The sequence below is a fragment of the Perca flavescens genome, chromosome 5, assembly GCF_004354835.1.
Source record: "Perca flavescens isolate YP-PL-M2 chromosome 5, PFLA_1.0, whole genome shotgun sequence".
NCBI classification, from domain to species: Eukaryota; Metazoa; Chordata; class Actinopteri; order Perciformes; family Percidae; genus Perca; species Perca flavescens.
This window is the reverse complement of record NC_041335.1, coordinates 22,986,240-23,001,526: the sequence shown is the minus strand read 5'-3', so window position 1 is coordinate 23,001,526 and position 15,287 is coordinate 22,986,240. Positions and strand designations below refer to the sequence as shown.

The 15,287-nt window shown below is 40.0% G+C and overlaps 1 protein-coding gene across 1 annotated transcript in view; it reads left to right on the top strand.

Annotated features, from left to right (window-relative positions):
* Positions 1–10,643, top strand: part of fbxl17 (F-box and leucine-rich repeat protein 17) — a 236,721-nt gene extending 226,078 nt beyond the window's left edge. Inside the window, exon 11 of the mRNA XM_028578848.1 lies at positions 8,453–10,643. Within this exon, the coding sequence (XP_028434649.1) occupies positions 8,453–8,590 (138 nt within the window). The 3' untranslated portion in view covers positions 8,591–10,643. The remainder of the gene's footprint in view (positions 1–8,452) is intronic.
* The last annotated feature ends 4,644 nt before the right edge of the window (positions 10,644–15,287 follow it).

Genomic DNA, 15,287 nt, shown 5'->3' with positions numbered 1-15,287 from the left:
TGTGTCTGACCTCCAGTAAGCTGCTCTGGAATGTGTCCCTATAGTGTGTCTGTGTGTGTGTGTGTTTGTGTCCACCTTACTACATTGTGCTTTTTGGCATTTGAAGATGAAGAAGTGGTCTGAGTTTACAGGGCATTCAACAGGTCTGTTATTATCTTGTTGTGCTCCAGTGACAACAATATATGACCTCGACTGGGACATGAGCTTACCATCTCTGTCTCTGGTTGTGTCTCTGTGTTCATCACTCTGTCTCGACACTTTTGTCTCTTTCTTTCCCCTGTGCTCTTTCTATTTCTCTTTGTGTTTGTTTTAACAATGCCATTAATTTAAATACTGTACATTAAAAGTTGAGTGATGCTAAAGGTTATTTCTTGGACAATTGGATTTATTTTTACTCCAAATTTGTTATCTATTTGCCAGATTCACTGTGTGTGGTAAAAGAGCTGAGAGTAGAGGTCTGCATTGGTCCGAAACTTTGGACCCAATCCGAAACATACCGGTGGAAAAACCACCTGAACCCAAATTGCTTAAATTAATATTAATAGAAATAAATAATAAATAATATTATTCATGAAGAAAACTCATCTGCAAGGACAGTCATTCCGAAATAGATCCAAAATGTGGTCTACTCGAACAGACCACTTTACTTTTCATCTTCATTTTCATCTTTTCAGCTTCAAAAACCAAATCTTCTGTGATCAGAGCTAATAGAGAGACCACAGGGATCTACACGGGTGTTAGACATATTGGCCCACACCCCTAAGATCTGCTGCAATAGAATGGGACCCTACCTGGACTCGATCACTGAACATCATTTTGATCTGGGCTGATTTGGCCAATTGGTACCTAGGAACTAGTAACTAGTGGATATGTGATAACTATCTTAGAGCAGCATATCATTTATGTTATTGGATGATTGTATGTGTATGACGTATTTAGTGAAAAGATGAATAAATCTATTGTGTGATAATATCATATAACCTACTGTACCTTATTTGTAAGACAAAGGTTCTGTGTGGTTGCACCCGTATTCTGGTGACAGTTTTTCTTTACTCCAGATAATTAAAGCATCATTTCATGCTATGGTGTGGCATGTTTTACCCTTATAGCACTTAATTAGAAGTATTAAATGCAAAAGAAAAGGAATGTTACCCAAATGAAACTCTATGGCTTACCAGGTTAATTAGCTTTATTTTGGTTCTACCAAATAGATGTAGCTGTGATAGTGTTTTACCGAGACAAACAGATAAATTGTGGAAAGCCTCTTGAGTTATGGAATGTTTTCCTCCAGTCTGCAGAGATAAGAAGGCCGGCGTAAAAAGCGGGATTGGGCTGATCCTAATACACATTCCTGAAGTTACCTTTGTCACGCGTGATAGAGTGTGGGGTTTACAAACCTTGCCTCCAGAACCTCTTTCTCTGACCCTGTTCAGTTGAGCCCCCATTCCTCTGTGAGTGTGAGTGTGTGAGTGAGTGTATGCACTGACACCCTGCTTTCCAGTTCTGCTGCTGTGTGATATTGTGCAGGGATGAGGGTGTGTGAGCGGGTCCAGACCTCAGTTGTAGCAAGCGGTGCCTGACCTGGTTTCTAAAAGTACATTCAGAGCCATGCACTGCAGATTTTTTGTGAGGGTCGCTTGGCTTTCTGAGACAAAATCAAAATGTTTGAGCTCAGGCTTTCCTCGGTAAAGAGCAGTCTATTCCTTAAGCTTCCAAGCCAATGCATCGATAGTTCATTTAGAAATATTGAATCCTTCAGAATAAGTTTGTGGCGATCCCTTTTCTGTCCTTACACTTCTGAAATCATCTGCTTTCTTTCCTTTCTTTTCTATTCACTCCTCTTTCCCCTACTTCCTTCTCCCTCTCTCGAGACGGAGAACTATCTTTCAGTTGTCCAGTCACTCGTTTAGAAACTTTACCACTGGGGCTTTTCCTCTGAGCAGTTTAAAGAAGGCTATAAATCTAGCCTGTTTAAATCCAGACTTGTTTAAGCTGCCTTTTACTAAGACCTGATGCACTGCATTCTTCTGCTGCCTAAACAGGCTTTTTAAACATTTACCCCAAATGTATTTACTGGTTGACTGATACACTCTCTACATGGGAGTAGACAGGGAATGGGGGGTATTTGTCTCTCTTTATGGGCCTGGGACTAGCAATGGCTGCCACATGGCCAAAGAAAATGTAGGGAAAGTAGAAAAAAAGAAAGGAAAAAAAGAACCCTGCAGACCTGTGCTCAATTTAATAAAAACACAGAGGAAATAAAAAAAGGGCAGTTTTCTGCATTCATTAAAATTCAGTTCTAAATTGTTCATTATCAACAGTCAAAGTTTAGTTGCATTTTTTTCACGGTCATTGTTATTACATACAATACAGCCCTCAGTGGGTTTGATATATTCAGAAGGAGCGAAAGGCCATATTTTTAAAACTCTCTCCCTCTCTCTTTATTCCATTTCCCTCCCTTGATTGCTTGGAGCACTCAGAGGGTGTTCTCACCATGCCGGTCTAATATGATATGCATCTTCCTGTTTGTGTATCTGATTATCGATTTACGACCCTGTTCTTCTTTTTCCCACTGAGAATGTGAACTGCTGCTGCATTAGTCATATTTACGATGTGTTTTACGGCGCTGCTTACTAGGGGAAGGGCCCAGCGCTTGCGGTAAATGTATATTTTACACAGTGATAGAGTGCATTTGCATCAGAGGATCAGACTTAAAAAAGAGCTCACTGTTAAGAAAGAGAGCAGAAAAGAGCACTCCCAACAGAGAGCAGAGGTCAGCTCTGGAACTCGCTGTCACTTACCTCCAGCCGCCACATGTGAAAGTTGTGGAGCGGTTGTCAACAGCCGCTCACACACACACAACCCTGTAAACTATTAATGTTTACTGTACAGCATGTTTGAATAAAAGGTGCTTTTTGCTGAGCAGCATTTCAGACATGCATATTTTTGTTTTCCCCTCATCTCCCTCTCGCCCTCTCGTAAACCCTGACAATGGCACATTACCCGTCACCATGCATTACTCCGCACTTAGATCTACAGCGCTGCATCTTTGATGTTAAAATGGGGGAAAATATCATAAGTATAGGCCTCGCTCCAGATAGCAGTGGCTGCACTCCCAGATGCTTCTCAAAGATTAGAATCATCAGTGAGTAGTGAGTATGCTCTATCATATGGCTCTCCGACAGACTTGGCAGCAGGTTGGGAGGAGGGGTTGTACAGTACAGTACACTGGATGAGGACTCCAATGGGGTAAAAAAACTCCCTGCCTGAGCTGTATTTCTAAAGCACCATTCCTGACACCAGAGGCCCCAGTGTTTTCCTGTAGCATTTTTAAGCCTATGTTGCCTAGCAACACAATATCTTTAAGCACAGTTTTGCCCAGAAACAAAATTACACTCTAGCAAAAAACCGCTGAATCACCGGTTTTCAAGTAGTCACTGGCACAACCGCTGCAACCAGAAGACTAGCCTCTGTGCCAGCCAGTTACCCACAGCATTTGGTCTGACCTTCATGTCTAACATCAGCTCTGAGCAGCAAATACCAAGCAGGTGTGGTGATGTCATCACGTCTCGTTCAACATACCACAGAGCCATGCAAAGGGCACAGAGCCTTGTTCTGGAAGAAGGATTGTAGCTGTGAACTCTGGGAACTTGCTAGGAGAGGGTTTTCCTCAGTTGTTTTTAGCCCTGAAGAGATTTACAGTAACTCAGTGGAGGAGAGTTAATGGATGCTGTGATGTATAAATGCCTCTGTCAACTGATTTTCTGTCAACAAGATTTTCTATCCACCGGCGATAAATATTTTTAAAAATGAGCGTCATTCTAAGTTGCCAATTAATCAATCCCGGGACAAGGAGTTTCTGTGCTGTGTTGTAAACATTTAAAATGCATACAGGCTTGGATTTGATAAATGGTAAAATCATTTGTATTCAGGCTTGATTGGATTTTGCCTCTGCCATAATAAGATTTGAATTCCAATCATTTGAAGCCTGTTGCATGTGACAGTAATTACATTTAAAAAAATTTTTTAACTACGTTAAAATGTTTTGCAATGTTTTTACTACTCATACAGTATTATCAACAAGGTCAGTGTAATAGTTATTCTTTTCATGATTTCGATCAAAGTGATCTTGCTGAAACTCAAACATTTAGCGTTGCCGCAACCAGCAATTAGGAAATGATTCAGCTCTTTGATTGGGAGTCATTTTGTGTGAGCCTTGTTTGCTCAGCAAGTGGAGCTGCAGTAAATTAGCATTAATGAATGTTATGGCCTCCCATCACATTGACAGGTCTATTCTTTAGATCTGTTTTAATTGTAATTAAGCCCTGATTAACGAGCTGGGGGATATTTCATTCTCTTTTCAAGAATATAGCATAATATGTTATGAAGGCAATCAGGGGTTTGTCATTTTATCTGCTAATGAGGCTCAGCTATATGTCAAAACAAACTTAACTTGCTTGCTTTGGTCCTCTGTGAAAGCAACATGTGGCCATCTTTGTAGGCAAACTACAGGTGTTTGTCTGGAAAGACCCCGTGGGTTAGAGCTTAAGACTCTGACCATGAACTGTAACATCCCCGGTTAAAATCTGGCCAGGCTTCCCTTATTTCCTGTCATCTCTCCACTACCGCTCCTTAATAAAGGCATTAAATGTCCCCAAAAATAATGAAAAAAAAACCAGGTGCGAGGTAGATCCAGCATCACATTAAAGCTAGTGTTGCATTGCCAGACCTATCTCCACAGCGCTGCTGGGGAAGGTCTGACCAGTCCACACAGTATTCTGGGATAGGAGAAAAATGTGCTCTGGTTTATTGGCATTTCTTTACACCAATCACAATCGTCTTGGGCACGTGCACGTAAGGAGGTGAGCTCTGGAATTAAAATGGCTGTTGAGTGTGTGATGGGAATTTTTTTCAGATAAATATAATTTGGCTGTCGGTTCTAGCTCTGAGAATGTTTCCCGAATCGACCGGAGTTTAGAATACCAACATAAAGAAAGCGAAAGGAGAGAAAGCATTAATCCATAAACCAATGTTTATTATTTCAATTTACTTTTTTTTCTTTTTTTTTTGTGCAAAGGATGAGTATAAAAAAACAATGTCCATCAAATGTAAAAAAACAAACAGAATATACGTCCCGAAAAATAACCATCTCAGCCTCACTAAACCATCGAGAAGCAGATGTAGCCATATGACAGAAAAACGAAAATGGCCATTTTTTACCTTTAAGTTACGGCAACTTCTCCCAGTCCCTGTTGTATTTATCATTAACACTGACTGGAGAGAGAACTGATGCAGGACAGTTTTTTTGGCTTATTCTCAGACTTTACTTGCATCGTCTGATCAGAAGAAAACAAAAAAGAGATAAAAACAAATATATAAATATATATACTGTGTGTGTATATATATATATATATATATATATATATATATATACACACACACACACACACACACACAGAGCTGTATAGTAACGAAGTAGAACTACTTCACTACTCTACTTAAATACTAAAAGGCTGTATCTGTACTCTGCTGGAGTATTATTTTTTTCTCCTACTTCCACTTTTACTTGAGTACATATTAAAATGGGGGAAATTATGTATATTTTCGATGAATAAAATACTTTTACTCCGCTAAATTTTTTGTGCTGCATCGTTACTCGTTACTGTTGTGAATTCCTCACGATACAAAGACTGTGTAGGTTATAGTTACGTACGCTAATTCATTTACGTAAGAAATCCCCGAGATCGCGTCGAGTTTCTTTTCATTATGGTTGCACGTTCAGAAGTCAGAGACGATGTAAGTTTGTACTCTTTCTATTTAGCTTTGTTGCAGCAGATGAAGCTATTCCTGAGTTGTTTCAGTCTGCAGTGAGTCCTGAATGTTAACTGTTTGACCCTGTGATGTGAAGCTGCTAGTTTATCTGTATGTTGCTAGCTTGCTAACTTTCCACTGTACATCACAGATGTTACTAGCTAGTTTGTGATACGTTTTTGGGGCTTTAATCGTTACTGTGCTGGAGAGGATGTTCATTTGACTTGCACAGTGTGAAAATTGTACATTTTATTTCAATATTTGTTAATATTTGTTATTTTTAATATAATATATATAATATTTGTTAATTCCTTTGCCTACAGCCTTAGGCTAAACATTTGAAATAATATAAACAATATGATATTCAAACTTTTGACTGCTTTCTTTAACAATTAAATAACACAATACATGTACTTTTACTTTTAGTACTTGAGTAGTAGATTTTAAAATAAACTACTTGCAATACTTAAGTACAAAAAATGTTGAATACTTTAGTACTTCTACTTAAAGGAGAATTCCGGCCAATTTTTACGTTAATCTTGATCGCTATAGCTACGCGAGTACTTTCGATAGAAAAAACCCAGACCCAAATCAGTGCAGGTAACACTGAGAAGCTGCAGCTACTTACTACAAGCGTCCCCTGAGCTAAAACGGCAGTGCTTGGGGCAAGTTTTAGAGTGCCTTTGTGCCTCTTAACAGACACAAAATGCAATTAATATGTCTGTGCCACAAGAACAGGGCCCTTACGTGTCAACAAGATGCGTTTTCAACTCAGACATTGTTTAAATTCACCTACCCTGGTCCCTGTCTCGATCCTGCCAGTAGCTAGCTTGCCCTGTCTTTCTTTTGCAGTCAAAAGGAAGGCTGTTGTTGTTTTTTAGTTTTCTTGAATTCACTTATGCCGTGCAGTTTCCATCTTCCTTCTGTGACCTGAGAAGCATCGGTGTTCTGTCCACTCAAGCACACTTATTTCTCTCTGATTCTGCTGGTTTTATACGGACTCTGTCTGTCCATTTGTTTTCTCAATGTCTCTACTTGACAAGGAATTGCTGATAGCCACCACTTAAAGAAATTGTGTTCAATGAAGAGAAAGAAGGAATTAGACAGAAAATGACAACCAAAGCAGATCATAAGCTGAGCAAGAGCCAGGCAACTCTTACCCGGCAAGACTTTTCTTCCAGAAAACAGAGAAACCATAGGGCTCTCGGGCAATGAGCTCGGGGAAAACTGTGAAACACTTTATCACTGCTTTGGCAACAACGGATGACTGTGTGCTCAACATGTGTGTGAGTGTTTATACATCATTTCCCCTGGAAAGTGTCATGCTCGCGGGTGGGCGGGGGTTGGTTCTGGGTGGGTTGCGGTTAACCCCTCAAGGTCTCCAGGGTTACTCTGCCTCTGCTCTTTGTCAGATTCTCAGGCTTTTTTCACTGTTGGCTCTCAGTGATGGTCTGACAGGTTGTAAGACTGGCAAAGAAGTGCAGGAGTGGCTATTAGCTGCTTGTCTTCCTAGTCCTCTGAGAGCATGAAGGCCTCATTAGCCTTGTGAGCTCAGTTGTCCTGTGGTGCTAAACCAATTGCCATAGTCCAATTGTTTGTGTATGTGCATACACTGTATACTCTGAAGAAATTACCTTTCCTTAGTCTAGTGCACTGCCATTTTGATAGGGCACTAATAGTTCAATCTGTGTTTTCTTGATTATCTTAATAAGGCATCTTAGGGCGATGCAGAGATGGTCGACAGATTTTTTGAATTAGGTTCATTTAAAAATCTATTTATTAGACCTAAAGCAATATTTCTGTTACATTTTTTAAGGTTTTAAGCCGATTGCGTCTTAATACATCTACTCAAGACTCCCTTGAAATCTGCTGATACTGAGTGAATGACTCGTGAATGATTCTGAAATTGTGCTTGATTGGTTGACTCATGATATGCTCAGGGTGTTAACATAGGGCTGAACAATGGACCTAACTGATCAAATTCTGTACTAAAGCGACAGTTACTTCAAAAGATACCACTTTCATTTGATTAACTCACATGGACTGGAGTTTTTGTCCCCCATTATGAAGCAACCTTGTGGTTTATAATGGAGGTATGAAAAGCAGGAATGATTACTTGTGTAATTAATGTACATATGGGCACCTGACTATTGTTTTAAGACTCAAAACTGGTCATACTGTAATTAAACGGGCCAAACATGTCAAAAGAGAGCAAACATGAGAAAAAGAAACACATTGATTTGTGCTTGACAGTTAATTCTTGACATTGGAAACAGCAGTTGACAAAAAAAAATCCCTACTCAAAGAACCACATACTTAGTTGTTTTGGAGCTTTCTGCCCCATCACATGGTCTTCATCAGCAGATTTAGTTTTCTCAGTCATCAAGTGTAGGTATTTAAACTTTCCGCTATTCATCCTGCAAAGGCTTAGAATAATGGGGAGTTAAAACATCCACAATTCTATGACACTCCGCTGATGAAGAGCATGTGATCAAAAGCTTTGGAAAACAAGTGAGTAAGTGGACCTTGATTTGCCCACATCCCCTAATGTTTAAAAGAATAAGTATTGTTAAATTTGTCAATGAGGTGAATTTGATCATCTTGGTGTGTGTGTGTGTGTGTGTGTGTGTGTGTTTTGCAGGTGAACGAGGAGACGGTGGAGAGGCTGGTGGTCCAGTACCCTCACATTGTTTTCAGCACGGTGATGCAGGATTGCAAGAGAACCCTGGAGAGAGCTTATCAAATGGGCTGGAGCCCCAACACATCGAACACTTCGTAGCTACTGCTGGATCACACACACACACAAACACTTAGCTACATAGAGGCCCTTTTTGTGTACAGACACACATACACAATATTTGCAGCTCAGTCATGTTTGCCTCTCATCCCCTGTTCAAACATGCATGTGAATATGTAGCTACACACTCACAGACAAAGGTCTAGTTTCATCAACTGTTTCATTTGAAACAAATCTATAATTTTAATAATTTAAGTCAAAGATGGGCCTCTTGGTATTTTAAAGTTAAGTGAGACATCATACTTCTACCAATCATTGACTGAATTGTCCTCATCATCATCATCGTTAATAAGCCAGATTACATCCAACAATATAGTGTACTTTCTTCGACCAGAACCTTGAGTGACTAGTTTGTTTTGGTGCTAAAGAGTGCACCAACAAGTGTAATTTGATATCTACTTTAAGTGAGTTTTACTCAGTTCATAGAGTATTAAGCCTCATACATTTTTTGAATTGTCAGTTATCACTTTGGATGGAGTGAAGGTAAAGATGCATGAGGAGACGATGCACAGGAAAAAGTTCAAATAAACGGATAATTAAATCAAAGACATTCAGGGATGGTTGGACAAGAATTATTTTAACAAGTATGAATTAAAAAAAGGTTTGTCACTCCCAACCGGAGCAAATGTCCCTGAGCACTGCACCCATGTCGGCTCTCGGCATTTGCTTTCTGTGTTTACTTCCTTCAAACTGAACTCAACTGCTGTAGCGAGCTCGCACAAGCCACAGCAGAGACTTGGAGATCAGGAAGCAACCTCCCACTACTTCAGACCGGAAGACAACTGAACTGCCAGAACTTCATTTGAGGCATTTTGAGAAATTTGTGATGTTTATTTTGTCCAATTAGATGATTTTTCTTTCTTTCGTGGATGTTCAGTACAGTGTTAAAGGCATTTGTGGACACATTTTGAGATGTTTGACGAGGCTCCATTTGAAGGACGGAGCTCCTTGCTGTGACTTAATATGCACATTACCATGGTACAGAAGAAAGATTCAAACCCCTGGAAAATTCATGGCAAGAAAACAGCATTGACTATTTCTCAAAAACTGCATGTTTACATTGAGATCCTCATCTTGTTTTTTTTTTTCCAGCTACAGAGATATAATCTACAGATGATTTGCCGTTGAAATGAGCCTCTGTATGACTTGGGAACAATGCTGTTTTTTTATGCCATGCTTAAATTTAGGGTTAACTGAGCATCACCTTGAGTCAGTACAGAAAGAAGTGCTTGAAATAGAAGTTGCCTTTACTTAAAAACCCTGGGTCATGTTATCAGACTATTAACCACAACCACCGTGATGACAGGTAAGAGGAAACGTTGCCTTAAGTGGTTAGTAGGTAATTGCCATCCAATTAGCGAACTGAAATCGACCCAGAATTTACTAAAGAAATGTTTATCTTAGTTTATCTGATACCATATTCCCATTATTTGATCCGATATATACATATAACTACTGTGTGGGATTTACTTAGCCTATTGTTGGTTTTGAACATATACGTGTAACATTAACTATGTAGCAATGCAATGAGGAAGTTATCTTTCTTAGTGGGGTAGGATTTAGAGAGAAAACTGGCCTGGCCTATAACCAGGGCCAGTGGAAGTTGGTTGGAGAGAGTTGATTGTTTTTTTTATCTATTCTATAGAAACTCAGTAGTGTACTGTTAAAAATGCAAATAACCAGGGTATTTTTCTATGGTGTGAACTAGCTCTAGGCTCAGCCTCCACACACTGTCACTCAGACATGAACAATAGCTTACTGAGCTTAGGGTTTGAGTAGAACTGTAAACTTTCTACAGCATATAGAGATTTCAGATAATTAAAAACACCTTAATTTTACCCTTTTCAGAGTTTGTAGACTTTAACCGATGGACAGTTTCTCTCTCGGCCTGTTTTTGTTCGGTTTCTGTTCTTTTGTAATCCCCATATGCACTTTCTTCTCTGCTAGATGTTGACACACTTGATTCCTGATTCGTCAAGGCAACCGTAAATGACTGGATTTACATGAAGATGAATAAAACACTACTTCAAGCTTTTTTTCTCTTTTCCTTTTGTATGTGTGAAAGAGAGGCAGGAGGCAGGATATTCAAACATGAACATTTATTGCATGTTTTTTTACAGTTTTGTTATTACATAAATTGTATTTCAACACAAAAACCACTAGACTATAATGGTAGTCATGGTGACATTTCAATTCAACCCAGATTGCATCTGTATGCTCAGGTAAAATGCAAATAAGCATACCAGCATGATTTCCATCACAACAAAAGGCCTTGGAATGTGCAAGTTTGACTTACCGAAGCCTCTGTATTGGTAGAAATAAAGATGTTTTCCACAGATACCCATGCATTGATAATGTATTTTCTATTCAGCACCATGACACAACAATCAACCTGCATTTCCATTAAAGTACACCGTTGATGTCAAGGTCAGAAATACACAGGAGCTTCACATCTGAAACAAAATTTGGAGACATCAGCTTGATGTCTCCAAATTTCAACCAGCAAGACAGCAAAGGGCTCAAAGAGCTAAAAAGCTGTCACTCAATATGTCCCCATTCTTTGACAATAGTATCTCTTTCATGTGCCTATTTTCATGTCTGGTGATCAAACGCGGGAGATAGCATCAAACTGGATGCGAAGGTTGGTTCTTCCCAGATACATTCTTTGTGTTTACACAATTTGTGTCAACATGAGGTGCAATTCACTTGAGCCCCAGCTAAAGGGCTTTTCTCTAATCTTATTAAAAGCATAGGAAACTCCGATTAGCAAGTTTCTGTTTTATTTTCAATCAAAGGCATGACTACATGGAACAAACACAGATAAACATGCATATACAAGACATCTTGAAGTTATATAATTAAAAACATCTTACTTGTAGAGATAAGTTAGAACGTGTAATTATAAATTGTAATCTTACATTTTCTACTTTTACATTGCAGACAAGCAGGGAAAGGACACACCACCGTGTGCAATTTGTTATTACCAGTTATAGATAGGGCCCTATCTTGCACCCAGCCCAGCGCAACGCAAAGCAAAGCCCGACGCAAGTGTCTTTGCTAGTTTAAGACCGACACAGTTGTCAATTTCCCGTCCAGCACCCACATTTAAATAGCAAATGCACATGCGCCCATGGGCGTGCTGGTCTTACAGGGAGGTGTGTTCAGGTGCATTCTTGCCGCATTGCTATCTTGAGGCAGCGGGAAGTGATTGCGCCATTGACCAACAAAAACCTGGTCTAAAGTCAATAGCGCGGCATTTTATTGTTATTTTAACAGCAAATTAGTAAAATGCGCCTAGGCTTATGCACAGCGCGTGCACACTATGCTTGTTACACACATACAGGGAAGCGCAGTAGCAATAAAACATTCAAAAGATTATAAATAAAAATATTATGGTGCAAATCCGCAATGCGCCAAGGTACAAACGTGCCTGGCTTTTAAAGGGAATGGGAGATGACACTCTGATTGGTTTATTACATGTTGCGCCCAAAACACACCTATGAATTAATGAAGACACTAAGTACACCCTTTTGAACCATGCGCACGGACCCTTTTTTTTGCCGTCAAACTAGCAAAAGTGGATTTGGACATGCCCTGCACCAGGCGCTTCAAGCAGTGCACTTAGATCGTTAAAATAGGGCCCATAGTCTCCCTGCAACAATTACTGCCTTTTTGAGCTTCTAATTTTAAAGTTTTGCATCAGAAATATGTTGTTTGAATACAATGGTGTGTTTTAAGGCTGTAATTTGGGATTTTGTTTAAGATGTATTTTTCCCAATATCTCTTTAGAACTGTCTAATATTATAATCCTCCCAAGGTAGACTTTGTTGCAGTAATGGGCTATTGGAATGACAATAGATTTCACAGGTGTTCATTATATTGTGTCCACCCCCTTTAACTGTTTGTACACTCGCTCACAACAGAGGGATAAAAACATTACAGCTGCTTGAAACTGAGCAGATTGTAATTACAAAACTGTAGTAAAGTTGTGCATCACTTGAGATTTTCTGAAGGAGCTGTTGTTTGTGTGACTAAAAATATCGTGTTTCCACAAGAAAAATATGAAAATTGGATCAAGGAGAGAGAGAAGTGGCCCAGGTATTGCCAGTGTGGGTCAAAAGACCTTTAGTGACTTTTTCAATGTTACTTCTCCAGCAAGAAAACCCTTGTTCAATAGCTTGTACTTCATTGGCCCTGACAAGCAAAGACATTAATAATTTGGCCTTTGCCTTTTGCCTTGGTGTCCTCTGCCATCTGTTGAAGGCCTTCTGATTTCAGAAGGACAGGGTTTTTTAAAAAAAATATTTCTGCTACAAATGAGGTTATCTCCCTGCACTCCACTCCCATTTCTCTCTTGGGTAAATTATGCATTTTGTTGAATTGTACTGCTGCCAATTAGAGCCTTTGCAAATGTGAGTGTATGCCATCGATTCTCCTGCTGATTGAGGTGGATTCCATCGATGGTTCGCACTCCTCAGACTTCTGCAATATTCATCAAGGTGGAAGGAGGCGTTCGTCCGGCACTTGAAAGAGAGACAGCCCTCCAGAAAGGAAAAAGTGAGCAGGGCACTGCAGAATAGCAATAGAGAGCAGTAATTAAACTTGGTAAATATTCATGTGGTCATTACATTTTTAATGAGGTGCTGATAAGAATCAACGCTGACCATGCAGGACATTTGTCATGTCGGACCTGCAAGGACGTTAGTCTAGTCTTCCCAAGAAATTTGTATTTTTCAAGACCTAATCATAGATGACATTGACGGATGTCTTCGACTGAAAAGGTAGGGCCTCCTTTGAACTTCCTCAAAAGAATTGATACAGAGCATTTGGTCATGATGAAGGCTGTGTTCTAGGAACATGGCAGCCACCATCCTTAAGCGTTGGTGCACTGTCAAGAGCTAAGTATGTCAGAGCCTTTGTGGTTGTAATGCATCAGAACAAGATGTGGACACTTGTGAGCAAACACTGCATGCAGTAACCTGTTGATCTAGTAAATGGTGGTGCCCATGATGAGGTTTGATGGTATCTACAGTATAGTAGCCATCTGATACAGTGCAGCCCCTATCTCTAGTTTGGGAACATCACTCCATTTTATACCAAAAACTCCTTTCTTGGACAAGTCATGTCTTCAAGTACCAGTATTTGGTGAAACATTGGTTGGTCATCTTTGCCTCATATACCTTCCTTGAGAGTCTCTTTCTGACTTGCTCCCATTCACTGACTGTGGAGGGTCTACTCTGCCAAAGCTTCCCTTCATCCTGTTCATCCTACACTGAATCAACTTTACTCTGGCACATCCCTCTGCTTCACCCCTGCCCTCACCAAAACCAGATTCTTCCTGTCTCTTGGAAATTATGTCAATCATTTGTCTCCATCTGGCCTGAGTGCTCCAAGAGCTTCAGTATTTATCAACATATAAAAGAAAAATATTTCCTGTCCATCATCATATACTGTTCACCCTGAGGAGGTATTTTGCCTAGCTGCCTGTGGTATTCTGCCTGCCTATTGACCTGTGTTGATTCTGCATTTGGGAAAGAGCGTAGTGTTGAATAGTGAGGATGTTAATGGGTTGACTTTGTAACTGACTCTGCCTTTGAGCAGCAGGAGCAAGCTCAGTGTTGCTATTCATGACTGCAGAGGAGCCTGTGCAGTTTAGGCCCCGACGAGACCCACAGAGAACGCAAGAAGAGAGTGTTTGAATTACACTGGCTGGTTTGCTTGTTTTGGACGGTCAAAGACGGACACATTTTTCTCCCAGTCACTGCATGTGGAAATTGAACTTGAGCATGATAGAGCCAGGCAGTCGTCAGCTTGATGTATGAAGATTTATGGGTATGAATTCCTCTATAATGGTTTGCCTCTCACCGGGGGCTACAACTAAACCAGCTTTCCTGTCCAACCTCAAGAAGATAAAAAGAAATGAGATTTGTTAATCCACCGAATATTGATATCCTCCCAATAGGCTTATTCCTGCCGCCTGGGGAAAATATCAACCAATGAGCACTCTCAAAAAAGTGAGGTGTGCGGAGAATGTGTTTCGGCAAGGATAATGAAGTCACTGTGATTCCATTCCATGGCTTCATGTAGATGTTGTCGCTCTGTCTTTCAAGCTGAAGTTAATTGCGGTGTTTAGGCAGAGCTCAGTCTAGCTTCTGAACGGCAAAGGTTAATTAGCAACAGAAGGATCTCCATACAAGATATGTTGACATTTACATTTCCTTCCTGGCTAAAATGAGGAAGAAACCCTATTTGGTGGGAAAAGGGAGAAAAATGATTCCTCTACAAACATCTTAATTTCTATGCAAGGCTTGGCGTTGATATGCAGATTTGGCAGTTGGATGACATTTAAAAGTAGTTAATTGTGCAAATCTTTGTTTTAGACTGGAAAGGTCGTGGATAGTGAGAGTCTTTCATCATGAACTAACCCCCCCTCATCAGCACAGCTGCAGAGAAGGGAGGAGGGTTTGTTGGTTCCTCCGCTGACCACCTTATAAAGACGCCCATCCCTTTTCAAGGTGGTTCATGAATATTTATATGCACAAACTGTTTGGAAAATGAAAATTAATCTGCAGCCCGACGGGAGATGACTTGGCTATCTGTTTTCACAAAAGAAAGTAATTCTCCCCATTCAGGACAAGAATGCTCCATTGTTTTCTTTCTCATATTCCTAAATGTCTGG